Raw genomic sequence first — 26,420 nt, 5'->3', positions numbered from 1 at the left:
CTGCAGCAACCTCAACTCTTCCCTCCTCAGAAGAAATAATTCAATGGAGGGGCATAAGGCAGAAGGAGAGAACACGGCATATTTTAGAGCGGGAATGAAAGTTGATTAAAAAGCTTTAGAGCAGGAACACAAGGAAGGGAAGTACACTTGGAAGAGGCCCAAGCAGGTAACTTGAAGGACGAGTGTGAAGTTTGACCTTTTGGCTTGGGCTTTTATATGTTGGCATGCTTCCGGGGTCTTGTGTCCCTTCTCCCCTGATGTGTCCCTTGGGGTGGGCTGTCTGCATGCACAGTGGCCCGCCAGCACTTGGGAGTGGAGCATGTGCTGTGTGTTTCCTGGCGTTGTATGCATGCTCACTTGAGACGTTCTTTCCTTACCAGTCTAGCATTCCTACAGGAAGGTCCTATACTACTTAAAATCCACCACTTTGCCTGTTAATGTACCTGCTTGAACCCTCTCGCCCACCTCCTGAGATCTTATCGGGAAGCTGCCGATCACCAGCTTCAGGTGTTTTTTTTTAAATTTTTATTTGGAGAGTGCCTTTCCCTGGTGCCAGCTGTGACCAATTATTACTTTAGCGAGACACTTTACAATCGCCTATCACCTGATGGTCATCAGACACTCCTGGTGTGTGTGGGGAGCCCTCTCCTGTCCTGCTCATGCCTGACTGGCTACCTTCTGTAACATTAGGACATAGTAAATGCAGTGATCAGAACCCTCAAGCCACAGAGGTCAGCTTGTTGGACCCCTGTTCCAAAGACAGTGAGTGTTCCAAGTTCTCCCCACATTTCCCTCTTGCAAATTTCTCTCATCCGTGGTGGTCCTTCTTTTATAGATTCACCTTGCGTTTCCCTCCATGCCACTCCAGGCCCTTCACCAGCCTATGCTGCTGAGCATGTATGTACACACACACGCACAGACACACATACATGGACACCCACGCATGCGCACACACGCACACATACACGTGTGCACATACACATGCGCGCACACACACACTCCACATAACAGCTAGGAAATGGGCACATTGGGGAACACGTCCCCACCATCTCCTCCTCTCTCGCCTGCTTTCCTCTTTCTGGCTCAGGCTGGTGATTCCTCTCTAGGCCTCCTGGGGTGGGGGTGAAGGAACCAGTCTCAGTTTCCACTTTAAGTGTGCTCAACAAAGAAACATTGTTCTGAAAACCTACTAATGCTCCAAGAGGAGCATGCCAGCTTTTATCTAGCTCCAAGAAAACATGAGCATTAACATAAAGTACAAAATCCTTGAACAGACACTCTGAATAACCCACCATGGGTTCCTATGCATTGTCCACATGCTTGCAGGTGCATAGAAGTTTGTGGAACATTTTACAAGATACTGGCCTCACTCTGCTGCTGTGAGGAGCATCTGTAGGAGCCCATTAGCCTCATGGAGGCCATGACACTGTGTCCTCCTGAGGCTGTTCTCCCAGTCCAAGAAGGATGCCTGCACTCCATCCTGCTCACTCCTGTCCGTCCCTGACCTGATGTGAGACAGAACAGAGGGATAAATGCAGAGAAGGTTATAAGGACTTCCAGGATCCACACACTATTTGGAATCCATTTCAGAAGTGCAGAACCTGAGATATACATGAAATACTCCTTCCAGCTCAATTAGCCCTACTCTCTCTTTAAAAATGTTTGCTAACAGGGTAGATCCAACGTATTCACACCACTCAAAACAGAAAGAAAAGAAAGAGAGAGGGAGGGAGGGGAAGGAAGGAAGGAAAGAAGGAAGGAAGGAAGGAATACCTTTGAGGCTATGGATATGTAAATTAGCTTTTGGTGATCATTTCACAATACATACAAATATCAAGTTGTACACTTTTAATACATGCAAATTTTATTGGTCAATTATACTTCAGTAAAGCTGAAAAAATAAAATGAATTCATATTTAATTGTTGCAAATTTGGAATTTATAGACAGTATGAGAGAAAATACTTCTTATCATCAATACTATCAGGCAGATACTGTCCCCATCTTATTACATAGATAGCCAATATTTTTCTATGATGAATATCACATATTACAAAATAAAAAATAAAGGACATATTTTCTTTAAATGTTTCCCCATATCATTATAATTGTTTATTTTACTTATGAATAATTTTAAAATAAATAAAATTAAAATTGCCCATATTTTTACCATCTAGACAATGCAACTTTTAACATTTCAGTATATTTTATTCTTTTTCTTTTTTTTTTTCTTTTTTTTTTTTTTTTTGTTGAGACAGGGTCTCACCCTGTTGCCCAGGTTGGAATGCAGTGGCACGATCTCAGCTCACTGCAGCCTCAACCTCCTGGACTCAAGCAATCCTCCCACTTCAGCCTCCCAAGTAGCTGCGACTACAGGTGTGTGCCACCACACCTGGCTAATTTTTGTACTCTTTTGTAGAGATTGAGTTTTACCGTGTTGCCCAGGCTGGTCTCGAACTCCTGGGCTCAAGCTATCCTCCTGCCTTGGCCTCCCAAAGTGATTACAGGCATGAGCCACCATGCCCAGCCAATATATTTCATTCTTAATATAGTTTGGTTGAAAATAAAACTACATACTATATTTCGAAAATATGCAAGTCAGGATAAAAAAAGCAATGTTAGGCATGAACATCGTAAGTAAATTGCGTGCCTGTTCTTGGGGCTGAAACTGTGATTTGAGAGTAGCTTTGCAAACCATAGACACACAATTTTGCCTTGAAAAATCTCTATCCACAGCTTTTTTAAAACGAAAAGCAGTGAGTGTTGCATCAGTAGGTTGTGAGGACAAAAAGATTGACAATATTTATTAATACACCTGTTGCTTCCTTTGAACGTAAGCATCTCTAAGCTGAGTATTAATTATGAGAGGAGAGTCTCTGTATTTGGAAGAAAGATCCCAGAAGAGGATCATCTCTCACACTGGACTGGCCACCATCCCCATGGACAGAACTTAGGGGGAAGGATGGGAAGCGGGCAGCAGAGTGGGAGGATGGTGAGGAAGCCTCCTGTATCTTTCTCCAGGGTCTCCACATGGGTAGGGCGGGGATGAGGATAGCATCTGTGGCCTGAGACTGCCCTGAGCATGGACCTGGCAAATAAGCCTCTGATACACATCATTGTCATCATTATTTTGTATTATCACAGAACCAGAAAGGACAAAAGTAACCGGGAAGGGCTCGTGAAGGGTCTTGGGGAACCCGGGGTGGAGGTGACCTGTGGCTGGCCCCAGGCAAGTGGGGACCCTCAAAAGCAGGTCAGCCCCGAGAAAAACCCCAGCATTTGTCCCCACAGGACATCAGCCAGCAGTGTGAAATCATGCTGCCTTTTCTCTGGGGTGGCAGCTGCAAAAACTCCCCCCTCTTTGTTAAGGACTGTCCTGAATGCTCCTACTCTCTCCTTGGAAGTTTCCAGCACCAAAAAGCCATTGAGTCGGGCCTGGCAGTGTCTTCCAGCCCTGCTCAGGGAAGGTCCACCTTCCTCCTCTTCCAGGCCCTTTGACCCTGCCTGCCTCGCAGACTGGGCAAGGCCAGGCCGGCCGCGGAGTCTGTCCTTGTGAAGCCTGCGCCATACCCAGGCTTTCCTGGAGCAGTCGGCAGACTTCTGTGTGTGGCCCAGAGGACTGGGGTCTCATTTATGGTAGGACCGCAGGTTATTTAACCCCCCTGAGCCCGCATTCTCTCATTTATAAAATGAGAATAGTGGCCATCGCTATGTGATGGGATATTTGGGAGTACTAAATAAAACACAGGCTCCTGACACCCAGCCTGGCCTCTGACCCAGGTGCACACTTCGCTCCTTTCTCCTTCACCCTTGTCCCCCGAGAGACCAGCCCGGAGGTGCAGATGCCTGGTCCAAGGGAATGGGGAATTCCCTGCATGATCCCCAGGCAGAGCTCAGGGTCCCACCCAGAGGGAGGCCAAGAGGAAGGAGGCCCCAAGCTGCTTTGTGTCCGCACCACCTGCCCTCGGGGAAGTGCCCTGCAGACCCTCAGAGACAGACAGGGCTCCTGCCTCTTCCCAGCATCATCCTAAAACACCCTGTAACATTTCTCTTACCAGGTCAGGGAAAGGGCCACAAGTCTGCCAGCACGCTTTTCATCGCTTCAAGTTAGCAGTAAAACCAAGAGCACACTTTGACTCTCCAATACCTTGAGTTACACAAGCCCGAGGACGGACAGGATTGAAATCTCCCCTCATTTATCGCACCCCTGCCCTCTCATTTCTCCCCCACTTTCATCACCCAGGCCCTCGGCATACTCCAATGCTCCAGATGACATTTGCATTCAGATCTTTAGAAAGTTGTAAATGCCAAGTCTCCTGACTTTCTAGCCAGCATCACTTAGAAGTTGCCGCGCTGTTTCTCTCTCTAGATGAGAAAGTTTTTTGAGGACAACTCTTGAAAAGTCTGATAGAGGTTTAAAAAAACGAGGGATTTACAATTGGATTCAGAAACTGGAAAAACATCCTGGCTCAAAGGATTCCATTGATCCCCTGGGGGCAGGAGCCAACACTCATCCTCTGCCTTCCAGGCAGAACTGTGGGCTACACAGCCCGGTTCCAGCGGCCTTCGTCTCTGGCCAGGATCCAGCCTCCAAAGTCCGGAGGCCATGAGCCGGGCCCTGCTCCGGAGCCCTGCCCCAGGCCTTTCCTCAGAAGCCACCCAGCCTGTGGGGACTGTGGGACCCTCATCAAGACAGTAGCCCAGCCGCCCCTCTGTATCCTGGGGCTGCAGGGGACAGGAGCCAGCACCATGACAGGAGGTTGCTGAGCCCAAAGAAGAGATGCCAGGTCTTCCTCCACACCCGGAGGGCCCATGACAAGCTAGAAATCGTGGGTAGAGGGTGGCAGGGCTCAGACTCCAGGAGGGAGCCAGAGACAGCTGAGGGTGGGGCTCCCTGCAGGGGCACAGGTGGGCCTGGGTTGCCAAGGCACACGGCACAGGGCAGCGACTGCCCGTCAGGGAGCAGAGGGCTCCAGTGCAGCCAGCGCACACTCAGCTGTCAGAAGTCAGCGATCAAGCTAACTTTAACCCATTGTACTTCCTAGTGGTAGCTAAAGATACTGAATATCATCTTTGCAACGATTTCGTGTGCACACTGATCTCTTTTTCTACCTTTATGTTCACAGTGAAAAGCGCCTGCAACTGGGCTAACACGTGCACATACACATGCACACACATGCGCGCACACACACACGTGCACACACCTCACTACCACAACCTACACACAGAAGCATCTGGCCAGAAACCTCCCAGTTCCTTCCATCTGAGTATGGGCCCCGCGGCAGGCCATTCTCACAGATGTGAGGCTGTTTCTCCAAGGAGGCAGCTCGTAAGGCGGTCCCTGCCGCAGCTCTCTGGAGGGTGCGCGCCACCCATCTCCGGTCCGGCCAGAGGCCCTCACCTCCTGCCTCTGTTCCTCTGCAGCAGGAAAGCAAGGAGGGCCACAGATGGGGAGCTCTGACGGGCACCTTGGCTCCAGCGGAGCCGCTGTGGGGAGCAGAGGCTTGCGCTGGATGCTCCAGGACTCCTTCCACCTGCTGTCAATTTCTTCATCTCCAGAGAGGGCGCCTCAGGGTTTTGGCAGGAACGAAGCAGGAGCAAGTAGAACTGGGCGTTTGGATATTTCTGAGCCTATCTTGAGGGCCAGAATCCTGGGTGTGTTAAATTAAAAACCAATGCTAACCTACATCAATAGAAGGTTAATATATTGAAACATTACTTGGGCAGCTTTCTTTTTACTCCAAACTTTGAAATGGGGCTCCTACATATACCAGATCCTGGTAAAAGAAGCAATTTCCAAGTCTGTGCCACTGGGAAGTGCCACATGTTCTGCCTTCAACAGAGATTCCAAAGCCAATTGATCCATGAGAGGGTCTGACGAATCACACAGAAAGAAAAATGCGTAACTTTATTAACCCGTCATTTCCCAAATATATCTGACTATAAGTTTTCTCCTATGTCCCCATCTAGTTTTATCTGGTGGAAGCCAAGGGCTATCTTTGCAGAACACCTAGTACCACATCATCGCATACTGCTGCCCCTGGAACCCAGTTTAAGACAGTTGGTTCCCAGGAAAAGGCTACACTGCCCCGTGCTAGGACCAAGGCAGTCATCCTCCAGCTCCTTCCTCCATCATACTGCCCCTCGTTCCTCTAAAAAGTGCATTGGCTTCAGTCAACCTAACCAACTTGAAGAGTTCATGAATATTTTTAAACTTCTAAGTCTGCTAATATCTTTCTTTCTAACTGGCTTGTCCTCTTCAAATGCCACATGCCTGAATCGTATCCACCCTTCTAGGTTTAGCTCCTACCTCCTTTCAGTGTAGCCCATCCAAACCTCCAGCCCTAGTACTCACTGCTTCCTTCTCTGTTACAGGCTCTCCCTGGGGGCCCGTAGCATCCTTGCTAGGCTCTGTTCTCCTTCCAAGAAACATGTGTGGCCTATTCGGAGAATTCCTGTAAGATACTATATAAGATGACTATCTGAAAGACACATAGTCATTAGATTACCTAGGGTCAAATCAAAAGAAAAACATCTTAAAGGCAACTAAAGGGAAGGGGCAGGTCACTTACAAAGGGAACCTTATCAGGCTAACAGCAGAACTTTTAGCAGAAACCTTACGAACCAGACGAGACTGGGGACCAATTTTTAGCATCTTTAAAGACAATCAATTTCAACCAAGAATTTCATATCTTGCAAAACTAAGTTTTATAAGAAAAATAAAAATCAAATCATTTTCAAACAAGCAAATACTAAGGGAATTCATTACCACTAAATCTGCCTCACAAGAGGTCCTAAAAGTAGTTCTAAACATGGAAATGAAAGAATGATACCTGCCACCACAAAAACACACTTAAGTACATAGCCTATTGACACTATAAAGCAACTATACAACCAATTCTACATAACAACCAGCTAACAACACAATTACAAGATCAATTCCTCACTTACCAATATTGACCTTGAATGTAAATAAATGGGCTAAACATCCCACTTAAAAGGCATAGAGTGGCAAGTTGAACCAAGAAGCAAGACTCCATTGTCCGCTGTCTTCAAGACACCCATTACACAAGTAACAACACCCATAGGCTCAAATTAAAGGGATGGAGAAATATCTATCAGGCAAATGGAAAAAAAATGATCGGGGGATTCTCTTCCCATATCAGACAAAACAGATTTTAAACCAACACTGATCAAATAGGGCAAAGAAGGATATTACATAATGTTGTTCAATTCAACATGAAGACCTAACTATCCTAAATATGTACACACCAAACATTGGAGCACCCGGATTTATAAAACAAATTATTAGAAATCTATAAAGAGATTTAGATAATCACATAATAGTAGTGGGAAACTTTAACACCCCACCTACGGTGTTAGACAGTTCATTGAGGCAGAAATCTATCAAAGATGTTCTCATCTTAAACTCAACATGTGACCAATCAGACCTAGTAGACATCTAGAGAATGCTCCATCAAACAATATCAGAATATACCTTCTTCTCATCTGCACATGGCATATACTCTAAGATTAACCACATATGGAGCCATAAAGCAAGTCATGACAAATTCAGAAAAATTAAAATCATACCAACCACACTCTCAGAACACAGTACAAGAAAAATAGAAATCAGTACAAAGGTGATCTCTCAAAGCCATACAATTACATAGAAGTTAAATAACCTGCTCTAGAATGACTTTTGGAAAAAGAATAAAATTAAGACAGAGACAAAAAATTATTTGAAACTAATGAAAACAAAGACATAACATATCAGATTCTTTAGGAAGGAGATAAAGCAGTGTCAAGAGGAAAGTTTATTGCACTAAATGCCTATATCTAAAAGTTAGAAAGATCTCAAACTAACAACCTAACAATACACCTAAAGGAAATATAAAAACAAGAGCAAACCAACCCCAAGTCTAGCAGCAAAAAATAAATAACCAAAATCAGAGCTAATCTGAAATAAATTGAGATGCAAACATTAACACAAAAGACCCATGAAACCAACGTTTGTTTTTTGAATGAATAAACAAGAGTAACAGACCACTAACTAGATTAATGAAGAAAAAATAGACAAAATCAAAATAAACGCAATCAGAAATTACAAAAGTGACATTAGAACCAACCCCACAGAAATACAAAAAATCTTCAGAGACTTTTGTGAACACTTCTATGCACACAAACTAGAAAAACTAGAAGAAATGGATAAATTCCTGGAAACACACAGCTTACTAAGATTGAACCAGGAAGCCACTGAAATCCAGAATATACCAATAACAAGTTTCAGAATTGAATCAGTGATAAAAAGGCTACCAACTAAAAGAAAGCCCAGGACTACATGGATTCACAGCCAAATTTTAACATATACAAAGAAAAGTTAGCAGTAATCCTACTGAAATTATTCCGAAAACACTGAAGAGGAGGGACTTCTTCCTAACTTATTCTACAAAGCTGTATCATTCTGACACAAAAACCTAGCAGAGATATAACAATAACAAAAACAATCTTCAGGCCAATATCCCTGATGAATATAGATACAAAAATCCTCAACAAAATACTAACAACCTGAAGCTAGCAGCACTCTAAAAGTTAATTCATCACAATGAAGTAGGCTTCATTCCTGGGATTCAAGATTGGTTCAACATATGCAAATCGATAAATATGATTCACCACATAAACAGAATTTTTTTAAAAAATCATAAGCTCAAAAGAGGTAGAAAAGGATTTCAATAAAATTCAACATCCTTTCATGATAAAAAAAAAAAATCTTAAAAAATTAGACATTGAGGGAAAATACCTTAAAATAATAAGAGCCACATATGACAAACCCACAGGCAACTTCTACTGAATTAGCAAGAGCTGGAAGCATTCCCCTTGAGAACTGGAACAAGACAAGGATGCCCACTCTCACCATTCCTATTCAACTAGTACTGGATGTCCTAGCCAGAGCAATCAGGCAAGAGGAAGAAATAAAAGGCATCCAAATAGGAAGAGAGGAGGCAAAATTATCATTCTTCACAAATGATGGTTCTATACCCAGAAAACCCCACGGGCTCTGCCAAAAGGCTTCTAAAACTGATAAAACACTTCAGTAAAGTTTCAGGACACAAAATCAATGCAGAAAAATTAATAACATTTCTATACACTAATAATATTCGAGCTGAGAGCCAAATCAAGAATGCAATACCATTTACAATAGCCAAAAAGAATAAAACACCTAGAAATATAGCTAACCAAGATAGCTATAATGAGAATTAAAATACACTGCTGAAAGAAATCAGATATGACACAAATAAATGGAAAAATATTTTGTGTTAATGGATATGAAGAATCAACATTGTTAATATGGTCATATTGCCCAAAGCAATTTACAGATTCAATGTTACTAAATTACCAATGTCATTTTTCAAAGAATTAGAAAAAAACTATCCTAAAATTCATATGCAACAACAAAAAAAGCCCAAGTTGCCAAAGCAATCCTAAGCAAAAAGAGCAAAGCCAGAGGCACCTCACTACCTGACTTAAGACTATAGTACAAGGCTACGGTAACCAAAAGAGTATGATGCTGGGGAAAAAAAAAAAGCAGACACATAGACCAACAAAACAGGATAGAGAACCTAGAAATAAAGCTGTACACCTACAACCACTTGATCTTCAACAAAGTCAACAATAACAAGCAATGGGGAAAAGACTCCCAATTCAATAAATGGTGTTAGGATAACTGGCTAGTAGTTATTGCAGAAGATTGAAACTGGATCCCTACCTTTCACCATGTACAAAAGTCAACTCAAGATTAAATAAATATTTAAATAGATGACCTAAAACTATAAAAATCCTAGAAGAAAAACTAGGAAACACCATTATTGGCATTGACCTTGGAAAGTCTGATAACTATGTGTCTTAGGGATGGTTGTCTTGTATCTTGCAGGGGTTCTCTGAATTTCTTGAGTTTGCATGTTGATCTCTCTACTGAGACTGGGGAATTTTTCATGGCCTATAGCCTCAAATATGTTTTTCAAGTTGCTTACTATCTCTTCTTCTCTCTCAGAAATGCCAGCGAGTCATAGGTTTGGTCTTTTTAAATAATCCCATATTTCTCAGACGTTCTGTTCATTTCTTCAAAATTTTTGTCTGACTGGGTTGACTTGAAAGACTGGACTTAGAGCTCTGAAATTCTTTCTTCAGTTTGCTCTATTATGTTGTTAAGACTTCCAATTTTATTTTGAAATTGCTGTAGTGAATTTTTCAATTCCAGAAGCTCAGTTTGGTTCTTTCTTAAAATCGCTATTTCATCTTTCAACTCTGGGGTCCTTGGATTGGGTTTTAACTTTCTCTTGAATCTCATTGAGCTTCTTTGTCATCCAGATTCTGAATTCTATGTCTGTCATTTCGGACCTCTAAGTCTGGTTAGGATCCATTGCTGGGGAGCTAGTTCAATCCTTTGGAAGTAGGGAGACACTCTGACTTATTGGAATGCAAGGGTTCTTGCACTGGTTCCTTCTCATCTGAGAGGGTTGGTGTTTCTTTATCCTTTTGAAGTTGTTGTCATTTGGAAGGGTCTTTTGTTTTTACAGACAGTGTTGTATGTTATGTATAGTCACTTGGTTTCATTTCTGGGTGCTTTCAGAGGACCAAGGCTCTGTATGGGTTCCTTAGCTGAGGCTAGTTTCCTGCATTGGGTTTCACAAGCAATGCGTACTGAAGGAATTTATTTTTGTTTGATGGTGTAATTCAGGCTGCGACACAGTAGATGGCACTAGGCTCTTAGCACCTGTTTTGTATTTCAGTGCATTCACAGGAGTGCTCTGAGGAGCGGGAAATGGAGGAGGAGGTGAGAGATGAACTTCCCTTACCAAGTCCATTCATAAGCCTTGGAGGAGGCTCCTCTAATCACAGGCACTGCGCCCACATTTCCTTAGCCCCAAGGCAGGCCCTGGCGGGCTACACTCTCCACTCCCTTACGGGTTGCCCAAGCCAATAGTTAGGTCACCAAGAGACCCACAACTCCCAGGGACCTGCTGGTCCTCTGTGCTCAGTGGAGTCAGAGTGGGTTGTGGGGAATGTCTGTGGGTGCAGGCACCAACTTTTTCTTTTTCAGAGTCCCCTTTGAAGAATGGAACACAGACACTCCTATTTGTTTACATATTGTCCATGACTCTTCCCTCTACAGAAGAGCTGCATATTTGCAACAGAAACTATATGGTCTGTAAAGCCTAAAATATTTACCGTCTAGCCCTTTACAGAAAAAGTCCACCCAATTTTATTCTAGAGCATCTCAGCAGGTTTGTATTAGTCAGCTCAGGATACCATAACAAAATACCACAAACTGGGTTTCTTAAACAACATAAATTTATTTTCTCACAGTTCTGGTGGCTGGAATTCCAAGATCAGGGTGCCACCAGCATCGATGTTTGGTAAGGCACCTTTTCACTGTGTCCTCTTACGGCCATGACTCTGTGGATGTGCATGGAGAGACACCTCCCCGGTGTCTCCTCCTCTTCTTACTGAGACATCGACCTATCAGATTAGGACCCCACCCTGTGACCTCACTTCACCTTACTTACCTCCTCAGGCTGTATCTCCAAATAGAGTCACATTGAAAATTACAACTTCATCATATGAATTGGGCAGGAGGGGTGGACACAATTCTGTCAGTAACAGCAGTTTACCACTTTGATATTATATTTATTGTACCAATCTGCACAACAAATTTGAGAGTAGCCTTATTTCAGAAGATTGACAGATCTTTGAAGACTACAACTAAATATCTCATCCACTTCAAATAAATACACATATGTGAACAAAATATAATTTCAGCATATAAAATCTAAGTTTTTGTCACTTTAAAGCCACAGCATAAACACGTCTGAAGCCAAGATTTCCTCACACCCTCATTCTATCAATCTCCATTACATTAAGTAATAACTGTTCTCATTTCTATCACTATAGACTAGTTTTATCTGTTCTATAACTTTATGTGAATCAAGCTTGTCCAACCAGTGGCCCGTAGGCCTCATGTGGCCCAGGATGGCTTTAAATGTGGCCCAACACAAATTCTAAACTTTCTTAAAACGTGATGAGATTTTTTTAATGATTTTTGTAGCTTATCAGCTATTGTTAGTGTTACAGTATTTTATGTGTGGCCCAAGCCAATTCTTCTTCCAATCTGGCCCAAGGAAGCCAAAAGACTGGACACCCTGACCTAAATGAAATCATGCAATACATACACTCTATTGCCTAGCTTTTTACAAACAAAAATATTTTTGAAATTTATCCATCTTGTTGTATATAGCAATGATTAATCCTTTTTTTTGGAAAATACATTTCAATTTTTATACTGAATTTTTGTAATCATTGTCATTTTGACAAATATTTGGATTGTCAAAAACCTCTGTGACAGCTCTTGGCTGTTGTGAATAAAGTTATTGTGAATAGTCTTATTCAATCATTTTGTAAAAATATATTTGTATGCATCTTGAGTAAATACCTAGGAGTGAAAATCTTAGGTCCTAAGATAGGTTTATATGTAACTTTATGAGAAAATGGAACAACTTTCCAAGTAGGCTGTGTCATTTTATATTCCTAACACCAAGGTATGTAAGTTCAAGTTATTCCATATCCTCAGAATTATTCCGTATCCTCAGAAACAGCACTAAACTGACATTTAGTGCTGTCAGTGTTTTTAAGGTCAATGTTTCTAGTGAATGTTTAATAATATTCCATTGTGGTTTTAATTTGCATTTTCTGGATGATTAATAACACAAGCACATTTTCTTATGTTTATTGGCTAATCATATATTTTCTTTTGTGATGTGGCTATAGAAAGAAGACTTGTATCCACCTTTTAAAGTGGGTTAGTTTCATTTCATTATTGACTTCCAGGAGTTCTTTATATATTTTAGATTGAAGTCTTTTGTCAGATACTACATTGTGAATATTTTTTTCCCACTCTATGGCTTGCTTTTTAATTTTCTTAATGGCATCCTGTCTTGGGTTTTAGGTTTCATTATGACAAATCCAATTTATCAATCTCATTCTCTTATGGTTAATGTTTTTGTGTCTTCTCAAAAATGAGTCCCTATTTACCTCAAAGTTACAAATATATTCTTCTATGTTTTCTTCTAGTAGCTTTTAAGTTAAATCTATGCTCTATCACGAATTCACTCTATTAGGATGTGAAGTAGTTTCTAGGTTCAGAGTTTCCCGTGTACTTACCCAGTTACAGATCTATTTGTTGAGAACACTTTTCTGGCCTCTTTTGTTGAAGGCTTATGTATCCTACATATATGGGCCTACTTTGGGCCTCTGTATCTGCTCTTCGGATCTACTTGTCCAAGGATTGAATTTATTTTCTGTAAAGGGCCAATGTAAGTAATCATGTTAGGTCTTTCAGGCCATAATGATCTGTGATACAACTATTTAACTATGTTCTTACTATAGTGGGAAAGCAGTCTTAGAAAACAGATAAACAAATGAGCATGGCTGTGTTCCAGTAAAACTTTCTTCGTGGACACAAATTTAACGTCCACATAATTTTTGAGTGCCACAAAATATGATTATTCTTTTGATTTTGCCAGACTTTTAAAAATATAAAAAGTATTCTTATCTCTGTAGAACATCAGGCAGTATGATATCAAGCAACAAGCTTTATTTTGCCCACAGCTGTATTTTGCCAATCCTTGTTTTCACCTATCCTTATTCCAAAACTATAATGTCTTCATTACTTTAGTTGCATAGGTGATCTTGAAAGCAGTAGTGTAAGTCCTTCAACTTTGCTTTTTTTTCTTTTTCAAGATTGTTTTAGGTAGTCTATTAGTTTTAATAGCAAAAACTGCAATTACTGTTGCATCAACCTAATAGATTATTTGTATTTTCATATAGACTTCAGAATCAACTTCTCAATGTCTACAAAAATGTCTGATGGGATTTGGGGAGTTCATTTAATCTACAGAACAGTTTGGAGAGAAGTGACGTCGTAACACCATTGAGTCCTTCAATTCATGAACACTGCATATGTCCTATTTATTTACTTCTCTTAGCAATGTATTGAGATTTTCAAAGTAAAAATCTTACCGATATTTAGTTAAATTTATTCCTAAGTATTTTGAATTTTTGATGTAATTAAAATGGACTCTTTAAAACTAATTTTTCAAATATTTGTTGCTAGTATATAGAAATCAACAAATTTTTATATATTGACTTGTATTCTACACATAGTTAAATTCATTTAGTACTTAGTAGTTTTGTGTGGATCTATTAGAATTTTCAAGTTTTCTATGTAAGTAAACATGTCATCCAGAAAAAGTGCCAGATTTACATTCACCTATCCAAGTCTTCATACCTTTTATTTCTCTTTTTTGCCTATTACCCTAATTTGGATTTCCAGTACTATGAAGGATAGAAATAGAAAGAGTGGATAATCTTGGCTTGTTGTCAATGTTATAGAAAAAGCAGTCAGTAGTTCATTGTTACTTGTAATTTTCTATAGACATCCCTTAACAAACTGCAGTGGTTTTCTTTTATTCATGGTTTAGTGGGAGCTCGTACACAAAAGGAAGCTAACTTTTGTCAAAGATTTTCTTCAATACCTACTGAGATGATTATATGGTTTTTATTTTTTATTCTGTTACTATGGTGAATTATATTTCTTGTATATTTCTGGATTTGAATTACTAAATTTAATAAAGTGTTTTGCATCTGTATTTATACAATATTACTTTATTGTAATTTTCCAGGTTTGAGTATCAGGGTTATGGTAGTCTTATAAAATAAAGTGAGTAGTTGTCACTTCATTTAGTTTGAATGACTTTGTTAGATTTTTTTTAAAAACATTCTTTAAATATTTGATGAAGTTTACCAGTGAAACCATCTGGGCCTAGAGATTTTGTTTTGTTTTGTTTGTTATGGAAGATTTTAATTATAAATTCAGTTTCTTTAGGAAATATGGAGCTCTTAGAGTTTTTCTATTCTTTGTCATGTATGATTACTTGTGCTTTTCAAGGAATTTTGCTATTTAATCTGGGTTATCAAATGCACTCATAATTCTGCTCACTTTTTAACGTCTAGGATATTTGTAGGAACATTACAAAATCTGTGTCACTCTTGATATTGGAAAGGCCAAATCTTTTTAGTATTTCAAATATGTAAAGATCCCTCTGCTTTCTAGGAGATAAAATCTTTCTAGGAGATAAAATCTAGGAGTGGCATAAAATCTGGAATGGCATTCAAGGCTTTCTGCTCATCCTGGTACTCATCACATGCTACCTCCCGTAAAGTCATGTTCCCTGAACCACATCTATTCAGGAAGGGATGGATGGTGTTTCCTTGACTTTCCACAGCTTCTAAGAGCTCTGACAGTTCCTACCATATTATATTAGTAGTAGTAGTTCATATCTTTCTTTTATATTGAATGAAACGTTTCTTGCTAACTGTAACTTCAGAGCCTGCTCTGGCTATAAAGCCTTAATTAGTAAGAAAGGGAGGCAGGTAGGCAGGCAGGCAGGCAGTCAAAGGTGTTCAAGGGTAATTGTAATAGTTCACATTGCCCTCTATATAATAGACAAATTTGCAGGGCCTTTTCAGCTTAAAAGCAATCCTAGGAAAAACACAATAGTTCCAGAACAATGCTCAATTAAGGGTGGCTTTCACAGTGATAAGAATGGATTGTTAATAAAACATTTAAATTTTTTTGCTTAATATTTTATAACATCAGAATCACACACATGAATCAAGCCATTGGGATGTACAAGCGTTTCGGAGCAAGGAACTTTGTTTTCTTTGCCTACGTTTAGGTGGACATGAGGAGAATGGACCTGCTTCCATGAATGGAATGCCTTGTGACTTGCAAAGGCCTCCTTAGTCCCACGGGTTGACACCATGTTTGAGCAGTAGGGTGGCAGCCCTTTCACCTGTGTTGGTAATAGTGGAATTACCTTACCTGTCATCATCTGAATTTGTTCTTAGAGGTGAGACAGAAAAGAATTCACCCTGGTGGACAGTTCAACATTATACAGGATCCCAGGGACCAGAGTTAATTTCTCCTGGGCTGCTTACCAAAAACATAGAGCAGGGGAAAGTCCTAGAACCAGTGTCCTAGAACCACTATTCTGGAGATAAGACTTCAAGACGAAAAAGGAGAGATTTGTTGTAAAGTATAAGAAGAGCATGAACAGAGATCTAGACATGAAAGTAAACATTAAGTAAAGAGCCCACTGATAACACTCTAGATCCCCCAAAGAAATCAGGGAATTTCAGCACCCAGGGGAGAAGAGTAGGGAGAGGCAAATACAGAGATACACTCCATATTTTCCACCTAGTCTCAGTCCTGGCCTGAGTTGGCTTCTTCACTCCTGCAGGTATCAAGTCCTGAGACTTCAGACTTTGGGGTGAGCCAAATTCAGCCACCTCTTCCTAACAACGTCATCTTGTGCAATTTTTCTTATAGTTTCTGACTCGATTTCTCATCTCTCCTTTTCAGGATGAAGCCCACTGCTCAGAGTTGAAGAAAGGATCTGAAATATCAAGGAGAAATTGCTTTGCACGATAGATGCCACCTAGAAGGTCTTCAGTAGAGAGCTGTTCCCAGTTTTTACTACAGTGAGCCGTCCTAGTACTTGCTGGGGAGTACAGAGAGCAGCTGGGAGTGCCCACCGTCCTGTTACAGCAGAGCACTTTATTCCGCTCACAGGAGAGTCATTGGGAAACAGGATTGCAAGAGCAAGAAAATTCCAAGTATATGTGTTGCCTCGTGCAGCTGTTTCCGTAGGCATACAATGGTGTTGTGTTGTTAAGGAAACTTGCTGTCAAGCAGCAACACAAATAAAGCATTTAGTTTTATTGAGTTATATTACAATAATTATGGAAAATAATGGGCCCCAGATGTCATTTATTCAGTGGGGAGGGACAATCCCCTCGTTGTCCAATGGCCCATGGAGCCAAAGAGATGGCACCCCAGCATGCTGTAGTCCAGCCTCTCCCACTGACCACCTGAGCCTGCTGAAGCTGGCTTATATAAGGCTTTGGAAAGAAAAAGGGCTTTGGGCTACTCTCTGGAAGTCAGGAAAAACTGTTCCCAGATGTGTGTTAGACAAGGTCAGGATCGAGTGTGTAATAAGCAATTTTAGGCCTGAATTCTCTAAGGACAGTGTGTATGGGCCTGTTTTCGCCCAGTATGTGGTGTCAGAGTCCTGTCAGCAAAACATGGTAGAATCAGTCAGGAGATCTAACAGAAGTGCTCTTGGAGGCAGAACTTCAGAGAAAGAATTAAGTTTTATGCTGAGAAATCATGATTCCACACTCTGGAGTGAGAACTCTGAACAGTTCACTCTGTGGCCACTTACTTGTATTTCTACATAGATGGAAGGTCCCAGTCCTGGAATTCTGGTCTTTCTGCTCCTTTTTCTCTAAGAAACAGGTGGAGGTTCCTCCTAAGTGCCAAGTCATTTCCCAATTAATTTACAAAGTATGTTTGTTGGCAAATTGTCCCTGCCTGAAATCACCTTCATTCTTTTTTCTGTCCAGTAAATACTTCATCTTTCACGATTCAGTTTAAACATTCACTCCTCTGGGAAAATTCTATCTCTCCACCACCATTATACTTACCAGAAGAGGCTTATTCTATTATAACTTCTTATTCACAGGATGATGAAAACATTTGGCATTAGTTTGTACGTCTCTTTATCATTACTATCCTATTGTGTTCTAAGCATTTGCTCACCAACCTCTCTCTGTCCTCTAGACTAGCTTCCCCAGCAATGAACCAAAAAAACCAGTCTACATCTGTATTTCTAGCACAGGGGCTGGCACACACTGAGTGCTAAACTGAATTGAACAGATGCTGTAAGCAACGAAGAGTCCAATTTTGCAAGATCTTACTGAGGAGGAAGGTGCTGCCTCAAAGCCAGGTGTTTTATATGAGTTACTCTACTGTCATAAACCATGACTGGCACTAGCTACAGGCACCCCTGCAGGACGGGCTTCCCCATAGCATGTCCCACAGGACATCCATGGCCAACGAACTATTGCTCATTCACAATAACTCACGAGATGTATGCCTTAGGATGGGTGATGCTACAGACCCCCCTGCCTCCCTGCAAGCACTGTATACAGGGTTGTATGCACCCACTGGTGTGCCAACGAGTGGTTCAGAAACTGAGTTATGAACTAACTGGAAGTTATTCTTCTGATAATTGCTTACCTTGTGCTACTTTAAATTTTCTAATTATATTCAGGAGGACTTAGTACAGTCACACTAACGGAGTTTCAACAGGTTTTGTTTCAACTCCACAGTCTAGCTGAAATAGCATCCTATTGATTGGCAATATGTACCAGGAAACTTTAAAGTGGTTTTGGTCTCCTCTGAACCATTTATTCTCTTTCCATGAAACTCCTAAGGTAGCAATCAGGCTAACAAAAAATATACTGTGGCAACAGAATCATTTATAATCCAAAAATTGGAAAAAAAAAAAAAACAAGCTATATTTACAAATAATTTCTAGTAAAGTAAGAAATTACAGTATCATTTTAGTACAAAATAGTAATCAATTATATTAACAATGGATTTCTTATACAGTAGCACATATTTAAAATTAGAAAAAAACCCTCAACCACACAGGCCATCTTCCCCTCAGCAAGCCCTAGGGAAAGGGCTTGGAGTTTTAAGCATACTCATCCAGGAAACTACTCCATGTGCATACAGAAACAGAGGGAGGCTCACTGCAGCATTGATTTTGCAAGTAAGAAAAATTAGAAACAAATGTCCATCAAAACAGCCTGATGAAATACTTGTGGTTATTCACAACATACACAATAAGAAGCAGAGATTTTTCAAACTTTTTTGGCCACAAAGTACAGTAAGAAACACATTTTACAGGGTGAACCAGTAATGGCAGATTGCACTTTCCAAGGAGGCCTCAACAATATGACCCGCCTCACATGTCCCCTCCCCTTAGGCCTGAGCAACCTTTGCTACTGGCTTGGTCAGTAGCATATAGTGGAAGTGATGCCATGTGTCTTTCAAGGCTGAATGTCTTAATCCATTTTCTGTGGCCATACAGAACACCTGAGACTGGGTAATTTATAAAAAATAGAGGTTATTTTACTTACAGTTCTGGAGGCTGAGAAGTCCAAGATCAGGTGGCTACATCTGGTGAGAACCTTTCTGCTTTGTCGTGACATGGCAGGAGGCATCAAATGACTAAAAAAGCAAATGTGCTATCTAAGGTCTTTCTTCCTCTTCTTATAAAGCCACCAGTCCCATCATGGGGGCCCTGATGACCTTACCTATTTCTAATTGCCTCTTTAAAACCCCACTTCCAAACACCATCAACATACAAATTGAGGGATTTAGAGATTAAGATTCCAACACATGAAATTTTGGGAGAGATGCTCAGTCCATAGCACTGTGTCATAGATATGCTAACACTTTAGCCTTATTCACTTGGAGCCCACCATGCTGGGAGGAAGCTCAAACTGGCCCATGAGAAGAGAACACTGTGTGGTGGGGGATGTTCCAGCTGATAGCCCAGCTGTCGCCCTAGCTGCCATCAACCATGAGATACAAACAAAGATGCCTTCTGATGATTCTGGTTGGAGTGTGGGGTAGAAGGGGAAAGATGTCTTCCCAACCTTTTATTATTCCCATCTGGGGCTGCAGGTGTCATGGAGCAGAGGTGAGCCATCCACCATCCACACTGTGCCCTGCCCAACTTCTGATCTGCAGAATCCATGATTATAAAAAAACGTTTTGGGAAGGGTAGTAGCAATTGTACCTGGAATGCAAGTATTTGTAACTGAAATAAAACTTTTGCTAATAATTCTTACCCTTAAAAAAATTCAAGCCATGCTATAGAAAAAAATGAGAACCTCCTCTTCCATGGCATTCTTTGATCACTCAATCCCATCTCGTCCAAATAAATTCTAAAGATACAGGGATTCCTTCCTTCCCTCCTTCTTTCTTCCCTTCTCTCCTTCCTTCCATCCTTCCTTTTTTCCTTCCTTCCTTTTTCTCTTCCTTTCTTTTCTTTGTTATACTCATTGTTCACCTCCTAAGTTTCAGGTACTCTGCTCAGTGTGGGGGACTCTGGGGGTGACACAGACACAAACGTATCTGCCCCACAAAGCTTATAACCCATATGAAAGGACAGACATATAATGAGCTTGAACTAATTTAATTCTTTATACAATAAAGAGGTACCAAGTGCATAGAGCTTTTAAGGGCCCAGCAAAATATTTAAGACAACTACGACAAATTATTGACAACAAAAAATTTTTAAAAGCTGTAAGTACAATTGAATGTTTTTTCAAATATCTATAAAAATAACATGTCAACTAGAAATCCATTTCAATTTGTATGATTGTATATTAAAATTACATTTGGTTTGGGCTATGGTTGTACTCACATATGCTTGCTAGGATGGAGGGTGGAGTTATATATAGTAGGTGTGTCAGTAGGCTGCAAGGTGGGTAAACGGATGGGTAGGCAGGCCCAGAATGAGCACAGTTTTTATCATGCCCTCGTGGTAAGTGTTATGAGAGGAAAGCTCTGGTGCCTGGAAATCCACTGACTTTTGTTTATGTGATGCAAGCTCCAAAATTCCTGAAAACCAGGAACATGTAACAGAGTCACTGTAGTTTAATGTATCTCATGTGTCCTCTGTGCAAGGTGTTGATACGGGCTCTGGGGAGTATTAGGCAGCAACACTCCTGCCCTCGGGAACTTGCAGTCTTCTCCTGAGGATGGGGCAAGAGATTTGTTCTAAAGGGACGGGATAGTCAAGTAAGGGGGATGTTGAATGGACAGACCCTGCTCTGTGAGGGTTAAAGGGTCTGAGAACAAGAGAATGGAGGAATATGCTCAAAGAAGAGCTGATGTTTGAAGTGGGCCTCCCCCATGCCCTTGCAGGCTGCACAGACCCGATTGAGGGCCTGGGTTGAAGAGCTAGCAGAATATTCTGAATTCACAGTGGTGTGACCCTACAAGGACCAATTTATAGCTTCCCCTCATGTATGGATTAAATAAGATGTAAGGATTAAATAAGTTCACACATGGGATGTGCTTAGAACAGCGTATGGCATAGCTTATGTGCTTAACAAACATCAGTTTGTTATAATCTTTACTCTTCACTGAAATAACAATGGCTATTTAACACAGTCAATGTGCCAGGCATTGGGTTCCTCTACTTGCATAGGCTAAGATTGCCAGACCTCATGAGGACACCTCATTATCTCCAGGGGTGACTTTGAGTTAATTTAAAAAATGATTCATTCCTTATTACCCATTCCTTAGGACGTTCTACTGCCCTTTTTCAGAACATCATATATGTGTAAATCTGTAAATATGAATATGAATCACACAGTGTTCTGACCTCTTGTTGGCCTTCATACAAATATGAACATCACACCATTCCTGCCTCCAGGGCCAATACTCAATTCCAGGGAGTGATAGACACATTTGTAATCCAGCATGAGAAAGTACAAAGCAGAATGGTTTCCCAACAGCCAAACGTGGGGTGAGGAGGAGACTGAGAAAGGCTTCCCACAGGGGCTACTGCATGCGCTTGGTCTTGAAGGAGGAGTAGACCTTCCCAGGGATGGAGACAGGGTGGATCCCTAGCAAAGGAAACAGCCAGGTAAGGGCCTGAGTGGCGACAGGGTTCTTTGGGGAACTCAAGGTTGTCTGGTATGGGCAGGGTAGATGGGCTGGATCGTAGACCGGTGAGTCTGGAGAAGTGGTGGAGAGTTCAAAGGAGTCTCATGATACATATGGGACAGAGGGAAGTTCAAGGACAGAAGGACAGGAAGCCACGAGGAGTGTCAGTCCACAGATGCCAGGTCAGACACCAGTTCATTCTGGCCCATGACGCTGGCTTCAGCTCAGCCCCTTTGAGGTACACACTTGATCCCAGTCAAGGAACTGCCTTTCTGGTCTTTCTGATTTTCCAGAATATCTTTAAATCCTGATCATTCAGCTCGTGTCCCAAAGTTTGGTTCATGCATTCATTCACTCATTCCACAAATATCTATTGTTTGCTTTGTACCTGACAACTAAGCTCTAAAACCCAGTGAAGATGTTGCCATTGCCTTCAAGCAGACACTAGCTGGGGGGAGACAGGTAAATAAATCAGCAATATTCTGTGGCAAGATAAGTGAGAAAATAAAATAATATGCTCTTAAAATGGAATGGGGTAGGAAGAGGAGAGACAAATGGCAGAAAAAATGGAAGGATGGCTCTTAGAGAAGTCCATCCATTTCCTGAGGTTCCTGCAGGATTCTACAAGCCTGACAGGCAGTTCTTCCTCAAGCTCTGGCTTCTCTTTGCTTAACAGTTCTTCCCTCCATTCATCTGTAAGCAGCCGAGAGAAACCAGGCCATACCTTCCATACTTTGCTTTGAAATTTCCTCTGTTAAACATCTGAGTTCATTAATTACAAGTTTTGCTTTCCACACAGCAGAAGGATGTGACTGGGCAAAGCCTTCTGCAATTCTATAGCAAGAATCATCTGTGCCCTCACTAGTAGCACCTGTAGCTTCCAAATTTCTACCAACAGTCTGCTCAAGACAATCTGGGCTTTGTCTAGCATGTGGCTAAACATTTACCCAGCCTCTGCTCATTGCTCAATGCCAAAGCTGCTTCCCCATTTTTAGGCATTTGTTACAGCACCATAGAGCCTACTGTCATTCTACTTCCTACTGTCATCAAGTGGAACGACATAAAAACAAAACCAGTAGGGACTGGCTTAGGCAACGTGGGGGGCTGCCTAGGCAAATCCGAAATCCTTAGGGCAGGCTGGAACCTGTTGAGCAGGAGCAGGCACTAGAGTTCCAGGTGGAATTTCTTCCTCAGGAGAACCTCAGCTCTTTCTTCTTTTAAGGCCTTCAAGTGAAGTGGACCAAGCCCACCTAGAATATCAAAGATGGCCTTCTTCATTTGAAGCAAACGGGTGGTAAATGTGAAATCACATCTACAAAATAGCTTCAGAGCAACACCTAGACGACGGTTTTGTTGAGTGACTGGAGACTGTAGCCTCGCCACATTGACATACAACACTGACTATCACCAGAAGGGAATCCATTCAGGATCCCAAACCTCAAGAAGCACAGTGTGGGGAGGAGAGTTATCTTGTAATTAGTAAATGCCAGGCCTCCCTCTTATACTTCACCCACGATGATATTTACCTGTAATCATCACAGGAATGCGATCACATAGGTGCTGCAATGAAACTGGAATTGAGAAATGGAGCCAAATGTAAATAACTCAGGCCAAGTCACACGGCCGGGAAGTAGTGAGGCTGTGATGTGAAATTACACTGTCTGCCTGTAATGTTTTTGCCCTAAGACCTTGTCCAAAGAAGGAGTGTGCTGCTGGCCCACGCTTTGTCCCTGACAATCAGGCACATGAGGAGCTCTGCAGCGCTTCCCATGCTAGGGAAATCCAAGTCACTGCCCATCACATTTCTGCCCAACCACACATCTGCAGCTGGCTCTGTGTCAGTTTCCCAGGGCTTCTGTAAAAAAAATCACAGCAAAGGCCAGGCGCAGTGGCTCACGCCTCTAATCCCTGCACTTTGGGAGGGCGAGGAGGGTGGAGCACATGAGGTCAGGAGTTCAAGGCCAGCCTGGTCAACATAGTGAAACTCCGTCTCTACTAATAATACAAAAAATTAGCCTGGCATGGTGATGCGCTCCTGTAATCCCAGCTACTTGGGAGGCTGAGGCAGGAGAATCACTTGAACCTGGGAGGTGGAGGTTGTAGTGAGCTAAGATCATGCCATTGCACTCCAGCCTGGGTGATGGAGTGAGACTCCATCTCAGGGGGGGAAAAAAAAAAGTCTCAGCAAAGCAGTCTCAAAACAAGAGAGATGTATTGGCGCACGGTTCTGGAGGGTGAAGTCCAGGGTCAGGGTGTTCCTCAGGGCAGCATTCCTGAGACTGGTCAGAAGCTTTCTTGGCTTCTCCCTAGCTTCTGGTGGTTGTTGGCAATCGTGGGACTTTTTTGGCTGGTGGCAGCATGACTTCAATTGTTACCTCCTCCATCGTATGGAGCGCTCTCAGTGCATCTCTGTTTTCACACAGCACTTGCCTCTGGGCGTATGTGTCCAGATTTCCCTAATGTTATGAAGAGCAGTCACTGGATTAATGTCCTTTCTAATCCAGTAATACCTCATCCTAACTTGATTATATCTGCAAACACTCTCTATTTCCAAGTAAGGTTACATTCATATGTACTGGGAGGGGGGACTTCAACATAACTTTTGGAGGGACACAATTTAATCCCCAATAGGCTCATACCAGTAGGAGAAAGCTAACCTCTGAAAAGCAGTCACAATGTTTTCCCTTGACCTCATGCTGTTCTTTATTTGAAAAAAAAAAAAAAAAAAAGCTCTATTTCTCAGACTGGGCAACATGGCAAAAACTCTTCTCTACAAAAAAAATACAAAAATTAGCTGGATGTGGTGGCACAAGCCTGTAGTTGCAGCTATTCGGAAGGCTGAGATGGGAGGATTACCTGGGTCCAGAGAGGTCAAACCTACAGTAAGCTGTGATAGCACCACTGTACTATAGACTGGGCAACAGAGTCGAACCCTGTCTCAAGAAGATTAAAAAATAAATAGAGAGAGAGAAAAGAAAAGCTCCATTTTACTAATTCTGCTGAACGTGACCTTTGGAGTTTCATTTTTCTAGAAGTCTCCTAGAGTCTCGAAGTTCAGTCTAGTTAATACTGGGACATCCCTGATACTTGCAACACACTGTGAACCTTCTCATCCATGTGCGACATTTAAATTGATAGACAATTGTGTCTTCGTGTTAGCACTTCCAGGCACGCAAAAAGACAACTCAAAACCTTGAAAAGTTCAAGCAGGAGAGCTGTTGACAACATATTGGAAGCTAAGCTGTTCCTTGTCATTATAAACACAAAATTTTTAACTATTTCAGCAAGTTAATCTCTGGGATGTTAAGAAACTTCTAGTTAGAAATTGTGTCTTTACCATCTTATGGAGTGCTTTTTACATAAGCTTCTCTAGTATAAGCCTGAGCCTGAGTTCTCATCTCCCTGAACTCAAATTCCCTGTGTTCAACCCTCCAAAATTTGGGAGGGAATAAAACATAAGTGGTTACCTTGTATTTATTTACGAATGGCTAGAGATTCATTAAAAAGTGTTGTATTTTAAGCTGCCTGAATAAGAACAAAAGAGTCAGGCAGAGAGAAGAAGAAAGAGAAGGAGTGGGAAAGATGGGAATATGAATGAGAGGGAGCAAGTGATTCGGAAATCAACAACAACAAAGAGACCAGGGGATGGAAAGAGAGAATGTGAAGGAAATGAAGGTATCGAAGCCACTCAGAAAGGAAAATAGGCAATGCTGGAATGATGTTATGAGAAAAATAATGCTTGGTAGAAAAACTTCCAACCAAATAGCCCTCTGGTGCTCAAGCTTGTTCTCAAAATAGGATTAATTTGTTGCTAAAAAGTAAGATAGAGATTTGTTGGCCACACAGATGAAACAGCCAGTCCCAGCCAGTCCTGGAGGCTGTGGCATGGTCCTCCTGGTCATGCAGGAGACAGTGGAAGGCAATGGGAGGGTGGCCACAGCCTCTACATTTGATGCGCTGAGTTAACCTCCCACACAGCTGCCCCCAGCTCAACACCCACCAGGTACATCTGGACAAGCCCCACGTGAAGTCACGGGCTTTGGAGTCTGACTGAGCTGACTGGCTTCCTTGCTGGGCTACTATTGACTTAGGGCAAGTTACTCTCTCAGTTTCCAGGTTCCTCAGCTGTGAAATACAGACAAAAGCTATCTTGCAGGGTTGCTGTGAAGATAAGGCGCTGTAATAACCTGTGAAAAAGGGCACCCAGCTCGGAGGCTGGAACCCAGGAGGTGCCAGGTAGCCTCCACTTAAGTGTGTGTGGTGACTTCAGCATATGGGGTGATGATACTCAGGTCTATGCAAGCCCCCTGGGTCCCAGACTCTTCATGGCCACCTCCACGTTATCTGTGACCTTGCTTTGATGGCATCCTCCAAGATCATTCTCTCTTAGAACTTGAAAGCTTAGTTCCCATCTCTATCTGCCATCTCTCATTGTTCTACTTCTGTTTCCTCACTCATACACAGCTACTTCTGTTATGCTCAGTAAAATCCCTAGCCCTTGGGCTGTTATCTTCAGCCTGGCTTCTCTTGTCTGATTCGGAGTCTCCAGCGCAGTCTGCCATTTTGAAATGCTCTTCCTCTTCTCTGATGGTCTCAACCTGGATGAACATATCATGCTCAAAATCACTGCTATCACCCTCTCTTTCTGCCTCTTCTGCATATTGTTTCTGTTAGCAGCACCAACCTCTTGGCCAGAGGGATCTGAAGCTCAACCCACTCTTGATTCTTCTTCTATAATGCCTGAAAGCCAATCATTAGATCCTATCACCC

At 41.9% G+C, this 26,420-nt stretch overlaps 1 protein-coding gene across 1 annotated transcript in view; it reads right to left on the bottom strand.

Annotated features, from left to right (window-relative positions):
- Positions 1-18,433: 18,433 nt before the first annotated feature.
- Positions 18,434-26,420, bottom strand: part of RNF144A (ring finger protein 144A) — a 162,925-nt gene continuing 154,938 nt past the window's right edge. Inside the window, exons 9-10 of the mRNA XM_025354700.1 lie at positions 21,367-21,610; positions 18,434-19,715 (exon numbers count right to left, since the gene is read on the bottom strand). Of these exons, the coding sequence (XP_025210485.1) occupies positions 21,380-21,610 (231 nt within the window). The 3' untranslated portion in view covers positions 18,434-19,715; positions 21,367-21,379. The remainder of the gene's footprint in view (positions 19,716-21,366; positions 21,611-26,420) is intronic.

Source organism: Theropithecus gelada, chromosome 13 (genome assembly GCF_003255815.1).
Source record: "Theropithecus gelada isolate Dixy chromosome 13, Tgel_1.0, whole genome shotgun sequence".
Classification (NCBI taxonomy): domain Eukaryota; kingdom Metazoa; phylum Chordata; class Mammalia; order Primates; family Cercopithecidae; genus Theropithecus; species Theropithecus gelada.
Note: the sequence above shows the minus strand (reverse complement) of the source record. Positions and strands in the feature narration are given on the sequence as shown.